General features: G+C 42.8%; 1 protein-coding gene across 1 annotated transcript in view; it reads right to left on the reverse strand.

The window, feature by feature from the left end:
• The window catches only part of LOC124722659 (rho GTPase-activating protein 45-like), a 699,512-nt gene that overhangs the window by 130,651 nt on the left and 555,354 nt on the right, over positions 1–13,507 (reverse strand). The window contains exons 10-11 of the mRNA XM_047247804.1: positions 8,110–8,292; positions 3,119–3,313 (exon numbers count right to left, since the gene is read on the reverse strand). Coding sequence (XP_047103760.1) covers positions 3,119–3,313; positions 8,110–8,292 — 378 coding nt within the window. The remainder of the gene's footprint in view (positions 1–3,118; positions 3,314–8,109; positions 8,293–13,507) is intronic.

The following is a 13,507-nucleotide window of genomic DNA, read 5'->3' on the forward strand; positions in this document are numbered from 1 at the left end:
AAGAGCAATAAAAGGAGCTAGGCAATCACGTTAATTACATTTTCTATTTAGGAGGCCGGCCGGTATGGCCGTGCGGTTTAAGGCGCTTCAGTCTGGAACCGCGTGACCGCTACGGTCGCAGGTTCGAATCCTGCCTCGGGCATGGATGTGTGTGATGTCCTTAGGTTAGTTAGGTTTAATTAGTTCCAAGTTCTAGGCGACTGATGACCTCAGAAGTTGAGTCGCATAGTGCTCAGCGCCATTTGAACCATTTGAACTATTTCCTTAAAATGGTGCTTGATCATATGATGAGAGCTCGTTTGTCTAAAGAATGACATAGTCTCTTCAAGGCCCAAGAGGAACTGTGAATAATTGCTGCATTGCCTCCTTAGCAAGTTATTTCATCCACACGTGTTTTTTACTATTATTGAACAATAAAGTAGACAGAATGAGATTTTAACTCTGCAGCGGAGTGTGCACTGATATGAAACTTCCTCGTAGATTAAAACTGTGTGCCCGACCGAGGCTCGAACTCGGGACCTTTGCCTTTCGCGGGCAAGTGATCTACCATCTGAGCTACCCAAGCACGACTCAGAACCCGCCCTCACAGCTTCAGTTCTGCCAGTATCTCGTGTTCTACCATCCAAACTTCACAGAAGCTCTTCTGCGAACCTTGCAGAACTAGAACTCCTGGAAGAAAGGATATTGCTGAGACATGTCTTAGCCACAGCCTGGGGGATGTTTCCAGAATGAGATTTTCACTTTGCAGCGGAGTGTGCGCTGATATGAAACTGTATAGGAGATTAAATCTGTGTGCCGGACCGAGACTCGAACTTGGGATCTTTGCCTTTCGCGGGCAAGTGATCTACCATCTGAGCTACCCAAGCACGACTCAGAACCCGCCCTTACAGCTTCAATTCTGCCAGTACCTCGTCTCCTACCTTCCAAATTTCACAGAAGTTCTTCTGGGAACCTGTCAGGGGCGGAGTAGCGTTTTCGCAGTGCAGTGTCGTTGGGGGTGGCGGTGTTCCATAGCAAATGGCACAACAGGAGACACAGCCTGAAGAATGAAAGCCATCACGTAACAGTACATGTTGTTACGGGTTTGAGAGGATGGTGGAGTGGGAAGCGAAGCCTGTTCCGACGAAACGGCTTCAACCCATCCACAGTCCAACGGCGACAGCTTAAATTTGAAGAAAAAAACAGACATTGACTATTCTGAAAAAACTAGGCAGGAGTGACAGTATTGATGGAAATTTCCACTCTTCTGCTAGGTGCACTGGCGGCAGGCTGTATGGCTCGAAGTAGAAAGGGGGCACTCGTTTAGAAACGAGCCCCGTGATTGGACAGGAAAGTGTGGTCCTTCTGCTGGTCTTCTGCAATAGTGGAGCTGTCAGTTTTGTGTAAAGAGCTGTCGGGTCTGAACCTTCTCCGTGAGTAGAGAGAACGTGTCACTGTCTGCAACATCTTGTGCACAAGACAAAGGCAGTTAGACTCCGATTGATTATCGAGTAGATATACCAGCACGTCTCTGTGAGTTGTATATTCATCCCTCTGTAAGCAGAATGGGGAAATTAAGCAGCTCTAACAGCAGTTGGACATTAGAAGTGCTCTTTATTCTCGCGTGGTTGTAGGCTCTGTTTTTATCTGATCAGTGGGCAAGCAGCTGTTCTCACTAGCACACAGTATGATACCAGAGCAGTTCACAGAGAGGAGTATTAAGGACAATATTAGTCCAAGTAAGTAGGCAAGTTTCAGAGCAGCAACGAGCGTCTACCGAAAGTGCGGGAACTGCAATCAGACAGTCAGCAGCAGTCGCTTTCACTGTTGTTTAGGACATGGTGATACCTCAGTTCGTCGGAATATAGCACCTTAATGCAATAAATGTGCTGAGTTACATGCCATTGTGCTTTGTTCGAAAGCTGTCAGATTCATTTGGGAGTTGGATAATTTTGTCATGTAACTCGACGACATCCTTTTTGTCAGTATTTAGTCCGGTCGCGTTGCGAAATTTATTTAAGAGGGTGACAAGTTCAATACGAATTAATACCAGGCCAAACTGAGAGAGATAGTTAAGGATAGGGAACATTCTTGTCAGTCGAAACTTTTAACTGAATAAAAAAATGATTATGACAACGTTTCTTTCTCTTTTAGAATTCACCCCCCCCCCTCCCCTCCCGTTCCAATGGAACGCTACAAGCCAAAGGGTTGCAGATTGCAGTTATCACGGATCACGGTGCGTAGCTAACCCCGAAAGGGTGCTTGTCTAGGAATGGGACGCATGACAATGAGCCACACACTGCAATGACTGTGTCCGATATTCGTGGATCCGCAGTTAAGCAATTTAATTCGACTTCGGTTGGAGCGGGGTTCAAATTTCTGTAGATCATCCAGAGTTAAGTTTCGCCTGGTTTCCCTAGACCTACTTATATACTCGTAAATAAACTATATCTTAACAGCCCAGACACGAAACAACATTCACCATAAATCTTCACAGTCAGGTACACGAAACAGCTCCACTAAAGACAGAAATTTCATATTTCCCCAAGGAAAAATGCCCAAAAGCTCTGAATAAATAAACCTTTTCTAATACTGGTGACAAAACCTCTACGTGACTTCTTTGTCCATAATGTCACACGATATTTACATTCTTTATGCAAGACGCCTATGCCTGCATATAAGCAATACCACGACGGCGTACTGCATGTCCCATTTTTCTGTGATACGATTACTAGTAAAGTATTCCTTCACAGAGCCCATGTACGGGAAATTATTGGGTGACATGTAAAGACCATTATGAGGGTGGGTGGTCCCATACCTCCCACCTGAGGTGCAATGATTCACATAGTCCGTTGGATGAGTACGAACTAGCACGCAGTGGTCTTCATCTGATCGAAACGTGGAAAAAGCAATTTGATGGGCGGTCATTTATAACGTTTCATTAAGTTTGTAGGTCCTTGGCAGAGCGATCAGTTTTGTAACGGTGTACTATTCCACGACGTAGTATCGCCTCCAGACATCCAAACTGAAGAAAAATTACTTTCTCAGTTCACTCCCGTTGTATGTCATTCTGATCAGTCATCGAAATAAGTTTGGGCACACAGACATTAAATAAGTGAATTGCTTATAAGTGACTTACCTGTGAGGGTAGGGGTGCTGCGAGGGACTGCTGAGATTCGAAGTAAGACACTGTGGCGGTTTTGAGGACTCTGTCACTTTCCACCATCAACTCTTGCCCCTGCTGTAGAATTTCATTCTTGGTCCTTTGTAGTTGCTGGTAGCATTCATTCGCCTCAGCGACACTGGCCCTGCAGCTCGCGTTTGCCTCGTACATCTGCTCAACAGATACCAGTGCGTTAATAACATAGTAGTGTACGTCACTTCTAGGCGTTAGCCCATTAAAATACCTGTGTTTGCGACATGTGCCTACAATCTCATCGTTCAATAGTCTAATCGGCTTACACTTTAATTCGTCAACTGCTTCCATGATAAGGCTTCTAATAAGCAGTCTGCCTCTTAAAATACAATACTTAAGAGATGGCTGATTTGAAAGGAGTTATGGGTTAGAGAGACTTGTAGGATCCAGCAGAACCGAGTTACGACGGTTGAATATCTAGATGCAGCGCTACAAAATGATATGAAGGAGAACACGCGCAAAATCAGTTATAGGGAAGACCAATAGACAACTTGGATTTATTCGAAATATTAAGTAAATACATAATGCAGCTGCAGAGAAGACGAAGAAGAAATTGATGTCTAAGAAGTCACAGAACGTGGAACTGTAGCTGGGAACAGCAAAACACTTTGTCATGGCCGAGTTTTAATATGGCGCATCCTGACAGTTTCCATTCATGTCCACTATTCCTCCACTGCATGCCAACATCTACATTTGGCAGTGATGACTACAACGTGTACGAAGTTATATTAGAATCCAACCATGTCTTCTACATGCTTCACTTTTTTTTGTTAGGCAGAGCATATGCAGTATGATGCATTTTACTGGATTACGCATCACTGTGGGTGGAAGCGGTTTTATTATCAGCGCCTAGTTATCTCTGCTCGTAACACAGCTAACTGTTGACAGCACTGGAATATGTGGCAACTTCTCATGTTTCAATAAACATCAGCTTCTGTACAAGGTGCGACACTGGTCATAAAGTTTTAGTTACTACCTACAACCATGAATTCAGTAGTGATGTCAGTCCTTCTCTATGCATTCACCCTTCAGTTTCACAGATTTTTCCTCATTATGGATAACTTGCTAGCAACGGTGGTTGTAGTAGTCAGAATTTTTGCTGTACAGGAAACGTTTCACCTCTAAAATCACCAATTTTCCCCCAGGATATACCTGCCATGCAATGGTTTGTTCATCGAAGGTAACTCAAAGAAGTCACCAAATGCTGCGTGAAGAGAATACAAGAGTTGGACTCTGGGGAGGTGAGACAATATTTAATTGCGCCAAGAATCATGAATCAGTGTTCTTGTACCTGTGTCCAGTGCAGAGTTGGCTTGTGTGTTGCCGTGCAGCACAGTTACCATGTAGGAAAACTTCCTGCAACCCTTCGTCTTGGCAGCCTTCTGTAAGCTCGTATGCCTCTTTGATGGTTTTCCCCTTAAAAGCATAAAATGTTTACACCACAACATCAGAGCGTAAAAGAAATACTCAGCACCACCTTCCCTACTGATGGTTTGGGTTGCGATGCCTCATGGTGTAGAAATATGTGTAACACTTGGATTCAGCTGATTTTCATGAGAGCTGCTCATACGCTCAACCACCTCCTCCCCATGAGCAATGGAGAAATGAACGCTAACAGAATGAATAAAATTGTAAATGAAGAGTGAAAAGGGCTGCACACATGCTATAATTTTATAACGTTACTAATCAGTCTCTACAATCAATCGTTACAAAAAATAGTCACTAAATGAAATTTATCAACTCACTCCTACTGATAAATAAATTAAGTATCACAAAGAGATTTATTTAATCTAATTAACATGTAAATATGAGATTCACTGACCAATGCTGAACCGTTAATTTTTACTTTCAAAATCTTTTCTTAAAGAACTTACTCTATTTACTAGTTATTCACCAAGAACATTAACACATTTAATCACACTAGGTGAGTCTGGAAGTAGTTGCCGGGAAGTAACTAATGGAAAATAAAATTACCTTTAACAAATGTCCCTTGAGGCAGTTACTCTCATAATTCTTGATATTGTCAAACTAACTAACGAAAAATCGTAAAATATTCCAGTATAATCCACGATGAACACTCTTTCTTGTGTTAACAGCGTCTCACAGAATGCAAGAAGCCGCCATCCAAGTACAGGTACTTCGAAACTTCAGGAATATATTTCCATCTAACATCAAAACTACTTCAGTCAACCGGCCGGAGTGGCCGAGCGGTTCTATCCGCTACAGTCTGGAACAGCGCGACCGCAACGGTCGCAGGTTCGAATCCTGCCTCGGGCATGGATGTGTGTGACGTCCTTAGGTTAGTTAGGTTTAAGTAGTTCTAACTTCTAGGGGACTGATGACCTCAGAAGCTAAGTCCCATAGTGCTCAGAGCCATTTGAACCATATTTCAGTCATTCCCTGCGGATTCGCTAACACTGTTACGCGGTTCAGCATGGTACAAGTATTGAAAATTGGAGACGACTAGAGTATAATGCTCACTTGACGTAGATACGACTAGAATAGCGATCTGTCTTTCAGACTGTGTTTCTCTGTCAGTTTTTCAGTTTGTGATCTCCTCAAAAGCATTCATCACAGACCAAATACTTACCACATTCCCATAATTGTAATAACAGGGTCTGATACGCCCAACGTCTTTATATCTGTACATAGCTCTCAATCATTCCCTGTCTCCCTCTCCACATTAGCCATACATTAGGAGACAAACTACCTGGTAACCTGCTTGTGGTCCGAAAGCACGATACATTCAAGAGGGAACTAAATCGTTTACTCGTATGATTGGAGTAATTTCCTTCTCAGTATATTCCAGCTGCCTTCCGCCTGCTTCATCCAGCTTCTCTGTGCCATTATAATACCTCTCTCGGCGCAGTGGCTAGTACACTGGACTCTCATTCGGGTGGACGACGGTTCAACCCCGCGTCCGGCTATCCTGATTTTTTTCGTGATTTCCCTAAATTGTTCCAGGCAAATGCAGGGATGGTTCCACGGCCGACTTCCTTCCCCTTCATTCCCTAATCCGATGAGACCGATGACCTCGCTGTCTGGTCTTCTCCCCGAAAGAGCCCAAACCCCAATACATCTCTTAGCTTCTCTCATAATTTGTGTCAAGCCGTTGGCAAGAGCTATGCTTTTACCGATTGTGCTAGATACAGTCGGGAAGCGTCGATGGAAACTGTCTTGTTACAGTGCTCTGATAACATTCTTCAAAGAATAAACTGTGTGAAACAGTCATATGCGATTAATGTTGCACCCGTGATATTCGGTTCGGCAGCTATCGGACCTTGCGCTTTTTTTATTATTTATTTCAGTTTCATACTGTGTAGTGCTTATGTACCTCAGTTCTGTGGTGTGCGTACTGTAAGACCTTCGGTACACACACCATCAGATTATTTGACTTGTCGCTCTAACGAAGTAGGCGAGTGTCAGCAATATGTCTCGTGGTCTTATCGTGGCGTCTTTATCTTCTGCCGTTAGGTCAGACGATAGAAATGCCACTTGCACGCTTAGAGTAGCAGATTGACGGTGACTAACTTTAAACAGAACTTGATTAATTTTCACACACATTTATTAAAGTAATAAAAAGAGTAGACATTACGTAACTTGATTCTGGATGCGCCGGCTTCTGTGGCCCTGAGGTTCTAGGCGTTTCAGTCCGGGACCGCGATGCTGCTACGGTCGCAGGTTCGAATCCTGCCTCCGGCATGGATGTGTGTGATGTATTTAGGTTAGTTAGGTTTAAGTAGTTCTAAGTCTAGCGGACTGATGACCTCAAAGGTTAAGTCCCATAGTGCTTAGAGCCATTTAAACCATTTGATTCTGGATGCTGTTTACAATTGACAATCTGAAGTTCCTTTGGTCTTGGTACGTTAATCTGATTCTCACATATCTCTGATACTTGACAAAGTGTCTATTCATTTATCTTCATGGCTATGTACAGGAATATGATAATCTTATTAGGCGCAGACTGAAACTTGACTATAGACTGGTACAGACAAATGCAGACTAATGCAGACTCGCACAGACTAATGCAGACTGACTAATTGGAGGTCTGTACACTCGTTATAATACCTCGCGCGTTCGGGTATCACTGCACGAGTGTGATCCGCGAGGAGTAAAGGTTCTACGTTAGCAGCAATCTCATTGGCTGCGTTACCTATTAACCCATTACTGGCCAAAACTCTATCGGATCATTTTTTGCAAACTTTTATACATAAATACGTTACATTGAGTGATTAATTGAATAAAGAGTTGTTTTCAAAATTTTCAGTTTATTAGAACAAAAACTATAGACCGTCCCATTTTTGGGACATTGGCCAAATGCGCTATACAAATTCACAGCCTTATTCTCCATGCATAATATTGTAAGAAACAACACAAACAATACATAAAGAATGTTTTGATATTATTGAATGTCTATTAAGTATGAAATGAAGCAAAACACTTGTCGTGTACATCAACATTGCACCTATCACAATTTTTTTTTCTTGCAGTAAGCACATCTCTTCTGTGTTTTACTTGGCACAATGAAATAATTTCCTGGATCCAGTCGTACATCTGTGCTCACCCGTCCTCCCATCAATTTGCTTCCTTGTGGTCCTCTGCGTTTTGGTACTGATCCTGTTTTCTTTGATAGGTAAAACATCACTATTCTCCGTCGGACATCCAAAAGTGAGAGCATACCAAGTTGCTAGAGTTAGCAACTTGGTATGCACGCCATGTGTTTACTATGCAGATATCTATCATCTGTGTGAAGGATGGCCACTACCATTTCTTTGACCTTATCCTCGTCCCATAAAGTGATATCTGCTTGTCCAGTAGATCAACGCCACCCATAGGGGCATTGTATTCTTCAATGAGATGTGGCATTGTTACAGATATTTCCTTTTTCTTTGCCCATGAGTATGTTTTAGTAGAACTCAGAGGAGTAATAGTACATTTTGTACAACAGACTCACTGTTCAGTACATTTTCGTCAATGTCTTCTTCATCTGTTATTACATCTGCATCGGGTGGAATAATCTCCCATTCTACGTCATCATCTTCATCATCACTCTCTTGATGATTCTCTAATTCTGCTAGAATTTCTTGAAGTGTAAGTCCACGCGGCATGTTTTTATCCTGTTGGAATCGTAAAATTTGAATAGAATATGAAAAAACGCAGATGTAAAGAACGTAAAGTGCAATTCTTCTCAGTATAATACGTGTATATAAGAATAGGGCATATCAACAATAAATGATAGTGTAACATGCCATTGTCCCATTATTGGGACGCATAGAATATATCGATATTGCACTTTCTTGAAAAAATCTGAAGTATACTTAATCTTACAAAGACATCAATATGTTCATAACAAACACGACCAGACAACTAAATCACAGCTCATTGTTGTCCAGGAACTACCAGCAGGCATACTGTGTGTCAAGTGCGAGAACAAAAAATCGGCAAGTTTATTATTTTCATGACGTGAAGTACGTAAGCAAAATTATTTATTTTACATTTACAGGCATAATAGCAGTTAGTTGAACCTAGAGGTGCAACAATAAAAGCTGAAAGCTCCATTGTTTACGTAGAAATAAGTAAAATATACGCGTCCCAAAAAAGAGACAATGGCCAGTAATGGGTTAATACGCGGATCGGCGGAAGCAGAATTTGGTCCGCCTCTAAGACAGCGCCATCTCGTAGTGCGGAGACAGTGTTGTGCTTAGTGTTGTGCTTAGCGGGGCGCGCTCTATTGGGAAAGTTGTGTATGCGCTGACTGCGCGGAACTATGTACACAACAAGTTCAATGCGATAATTCGTGGCAGAAAAGATGAGCCAGCTCAGCTTTTGTGGTGTCACCGCCAGACACCACACTTGCTAGGTGGTAGCTTTAAATCGGCCGCGGTCCATTAGTATACGCCGGACCCGCGTGTCGCCACTGTCAGTAATTGCAGACCGAGTGCCACCACACGGCAGGTCTAGAGAGACGTCCTGGCACTCGCCCCAGTTGTACAGCCGACTTTGCAAGGAAAGGTTCACTGACAAATACGCTCTCATTTGCCGAGACGATACATAGCATAGCCCTCAGCTACAATTGCTACGACCTAGCAAGGCGCCGTATTCAATTGATATTGAGATTCTATTAATGTATCATCAAGAGCGATGTTCTACAAATGTGGATTAAAGTTAAGTATTCCAGAAGCTACGTACTTTTCTTTATAGCATGCATTACGTATCCTGTTTCAGACCTCACGCCAGCCTGCGTGAGTTTAAGCGCGTGCCTTTCGGCTTCCTCTCATTGTGTCTAGGCTGTCTTGTCTAGACACAACAGCTTTAATAGATGTATTAAATCTTTCAGCAACAACAGAATTCTTATTAAGCCAAAGAGGTACTAACGCAATATTTCTGTAACGTATATCCAGTTCCACGGAAAACGTAAACTCCGTCAAGAGGTCCTAGTGGGACCATCGGTACGGACTGATCGCCATGTCATCCTCCATCATGGCGTCATTGGATGCAGTATGGAGGAGCGTGGGGTCAGGACACCGCTCTCCCGGCCGTTGTCACTTTTATTGACCTGGAGCCGCTGAACCCCTGTCCAGTCCTCCCTCCAAGGACACATCCTGGTGGTTCCGGGAACCGAACGTGGGACTTAAGAATGCCAGTCAGCCCCACTGACCACTCAGCTACGGAAGCGGACATTTGAAGTTTGACTGGTGACTAAAAATAAGTGAAGCACCAGAACTGACAGTGGTGATGATGTCATTTACTCGTATTATACAGAAAGCCTTTCTGAAAAAGCGGATAAAATATCGCACTATTCCACGCATCATGACGCGTAAGTTACCATAGAAGCTCTAAAATTACGAATGATTCTTTATTTTATGACTGATAGGCGACAGAGGGTGAATTTAAGCGTGCGATATCGATGGATGGCCGTCGATGTATACGAACAAGAAAGACAGACATACAAAATTAACATTTATGGACCATGTTAATTTCAGATCATTCAAAGTATGTCATGTTTTATATACACTGACGGAGATGAAAAGTTATATACAATGAACAGCTTTACCGAACTGTAGCAAACTCATACTCCAGTATTTATATGCCTGTGAAGTATGTTGATTAAAATTTCATCCTTGCACAAGAATATTTTCAGTATGCAAAGGAATCAACCCATCAACTGATGAATGAGGTGAGTACATCGTCGCTATCAAGTGGGTCTAATGTTACTGAAACTTCTCAGGAGGAGTTTGGAACACAATATTACCACATAACGTGTTCGTGTTGCTATCGGATTTTGAGAAAGATTGAATGATTGGCGCGAGAGGAACGTGCGAACATCGTACTGAGAGCAAAGAAAGACAGCTGCCTCAAAACAAGTGTGGCAGGAAGAATAGTCCGAATTTATTAAAAATATTTTTGGCATGTTTTAAGGAAATAATATATGTGCTGCCGCTGAAGCTGGGGATGTGTCCGATACTAATGCTGCAATAGAATAAATAAAGAACATTCTTTGAATACCTAAGTCAGCATATAGATAATAACGTAGCATATTTCTACTCTTTGCATAGCACCACACGAACAGTCAAATTTAAAATATGGTTTAGAAGAACCTAGTCACGCCTGGCAGCTGGCCCTCATCATAAGTGAATGCAGTGTAGACGAAAAGGCGCCGCATCATTTGACAACACAATCAACGATTAGTCAGTGGAAGCAATCACAACTTTCAAGTACTTAGGAGTACCTCTCCAGAGCGACCAGATAAGTCTAGTTGGGGGGAAATCATATGCCGAACTAAGAGTCATTGAAAGAACGACAGCAAAGTGTAATTTGCCCACGAAGCTGCTGAAAATGAATAAAATGACTAAAGAACGATTCCTTTGGATGATATTATTATAAAAATCACAGATGGGAATGGTACGATTCGTGCAACAATGTATATCGTCACGCTGTTTGTGGTCAGTCGCTGGAGCTCATCTCATAATAAGCGCTTGAGGGTAGGAAAGGAGGGTGCAGGGATGTCTGCGAGTTGGGGGATGTCGTTCGACAGGGAAGTATTTGACCGCTGAGTGAGAGTTTCTTAGCGTTCCTGGTTTTCATCTGCAGCAATGAAACGGTTATGAATCACAAGTGAGATCTCCAAGTTCCAAATTTCTTCAAATACTCTGCATTCCTTACACAGAGCAAGATAGAGCTTTCGTTAACATACTTGACTCGCATTCGCGAGGACTACGATTCAGACACTGTCCGACCATCCTGACTTAGGTCCTCCGTGATTTCCTAAACCCCTTACGGCAAGTGTCGGGATGGTTCCTTTCAAAGGCCATGGTAGATATCCTTATCCATCCCTCTTTCATTAGAGGTTGTACTCCGTCTCTAATTACCTTCGTGTTGATGAGACGTTAAACACTAATCTTCATTCGTTTTTCATTTTTGCACTCTTAACAGGAAGGAATACGTCGCAAAAATTACAATTTATTACTGTTACCTTTTCAGTACGATCCACAAATATAAGTTTACGCAACATTAGTCCGTGATTTCTAGTAAGGGGCGTAATTACGATACTTACCAATTTTGAATTCCTTAACTTGTCTAATTTTTCCATGGATATTATTTACGACAGTTTTTGTGTGCGGTGTTTCTTAATGCAGGGTAAAAGTATTAAGATTAAAAAATAACACCGTGTTTACTTACTCATACGTTTCGCATTGTTGTCCTCCGATGGGAGGAAATATTGTATAGTCTGACTGCGTTCGGTATTTTTTCTACAGTTTGCTCCTTACATTCGTAGTATTAAGTTTGTGGACTTCGGAAACACTGTCCCAGTTACAACTCATTTCATTGTTCATGTCAGCTACGGAAAAAAAGATAGCCCTTCAGATCCAAAGAACTGGCTGCAGGAAATCTCTGAGAAATATTTAGCAGTAATAACGCGCTACTTGTGAATAAGCATTTCCATCCACTGCAGCGAAAGACGAATGAGACTGTGGACAAAGTAATGACTGTGAAACGCAGATCTTGCCTACATAGGCACCGTACAGCAGCCTGATGTAAAGCCTTTTTCACACAAGCGAATTTCTTGTGTCAGTCGACCACTCGCGTATAGTGAGTCTACTGCAGCGCCTTTGGCGTTTAATTCCTGTAGTAAGACACATTTATGAAGTGATCAGATGGCATTTTTGGGAAGGAGATCCCCATTTGGGATTTTTCGGCCACCTAGTGCGTCGATGATGAAATTATGATTAGAATATCACAACATCCAGTCCCCGGGCGGATAAAATCTCCGAGCCGCCCCGGAATAGAACCTGGGACCCATATCTGTGTTTACACGTCAGCGCCAAAATTGCGTTTGTTGTGAGTGCTGTCTGCTACGCATTTCGGCGCCAGAATAGTGACAATGAGGTCCCTGCCCTTCTTACGAAAAGTCAAAATATAGTAAAAGCATTCAGGAACTATGGGTTTATTAAGACACAAAGCAAAATTTATAGTGAGTTTTCTTTACAGAGGTTATACAGGGTGAAAAGTATTTACACCGACAAACTCTGGTAGGTTGTAGGGGACATCAAAACAAATATTTTTCCCTAATGTCATTTTTTCCTATGAGGATTATTTAAACCGGTAGAGGCCGTATTACGCTCTTCAGTTGTTAGAGGCCATATTACGATCTTCAGATGTTAGAGGGCTTATTACGCTCTTCAGTTGTAGGCAACTGCTGTCCACCAGTGTAGTAGTGCATTGTCTCTGTTTACTAATGGAGCGATAAACCTGGAGTGAGTACACTGATATGGTGCCGGCCGCTGTGGTCGTGCGGTTCTAGGCGCTACAGTCCGGAACCGCGCTACCGCTACGGTCGCAGGTTCGAATCCTGCCTCGGGCATGGATGTGTGTGCTGTCCTTAGGTTGGTTAGGTTTAAGTAGTTCTAAGTTCTGGGGTACTGATGACCACAGATGTTAAGTCCCATAGTGCTCAGAGCCATTTGAGCCACTGATATGGTTGGTGAGTACTACGTAGCGCACCACAACGGACGAGCTACACAGAGGGTTTATCAACAACAATATCCTGATCGCTGTATCCCGCATCATACGACCTTTGCTGCTGTGTACCAACGTCTGCGTGAGACCGGGTCATTTAGTAGATTACCTGGACAGGGACGCTGTCGCACGGTAAGAACGCTGCAATTTGAGGAAGCTGTCTTGCAGCATGTGCAGCGGGATCCTTCAATCAGCACTCGTGCAATTGCACGTAACACGGGGACGAATCAGACGAATGTAAGAACAGTCCTTCGAAAGCAATTGTTACGTCCATTTCACATACAGCGTGTCCACAACCTGGAGCCAGATGATTAT

This window comes from Schistocerca piceifrons, chromosome X (genome assembly GCF_021461385.2).
Source record: "Schistocerca piceifrons isolate TAMUIC-IGC-003096 chromosome X, iqSchPice1.1, whole genome shotgun sequence".
In the NCBI taxonomy this organism is placed as follows: Eukaryota; Metazoa; Arthropoda; class Insecta; order Orthoptera; family Acrididae; genus Schistocerca; species Schistocerca piceifrons.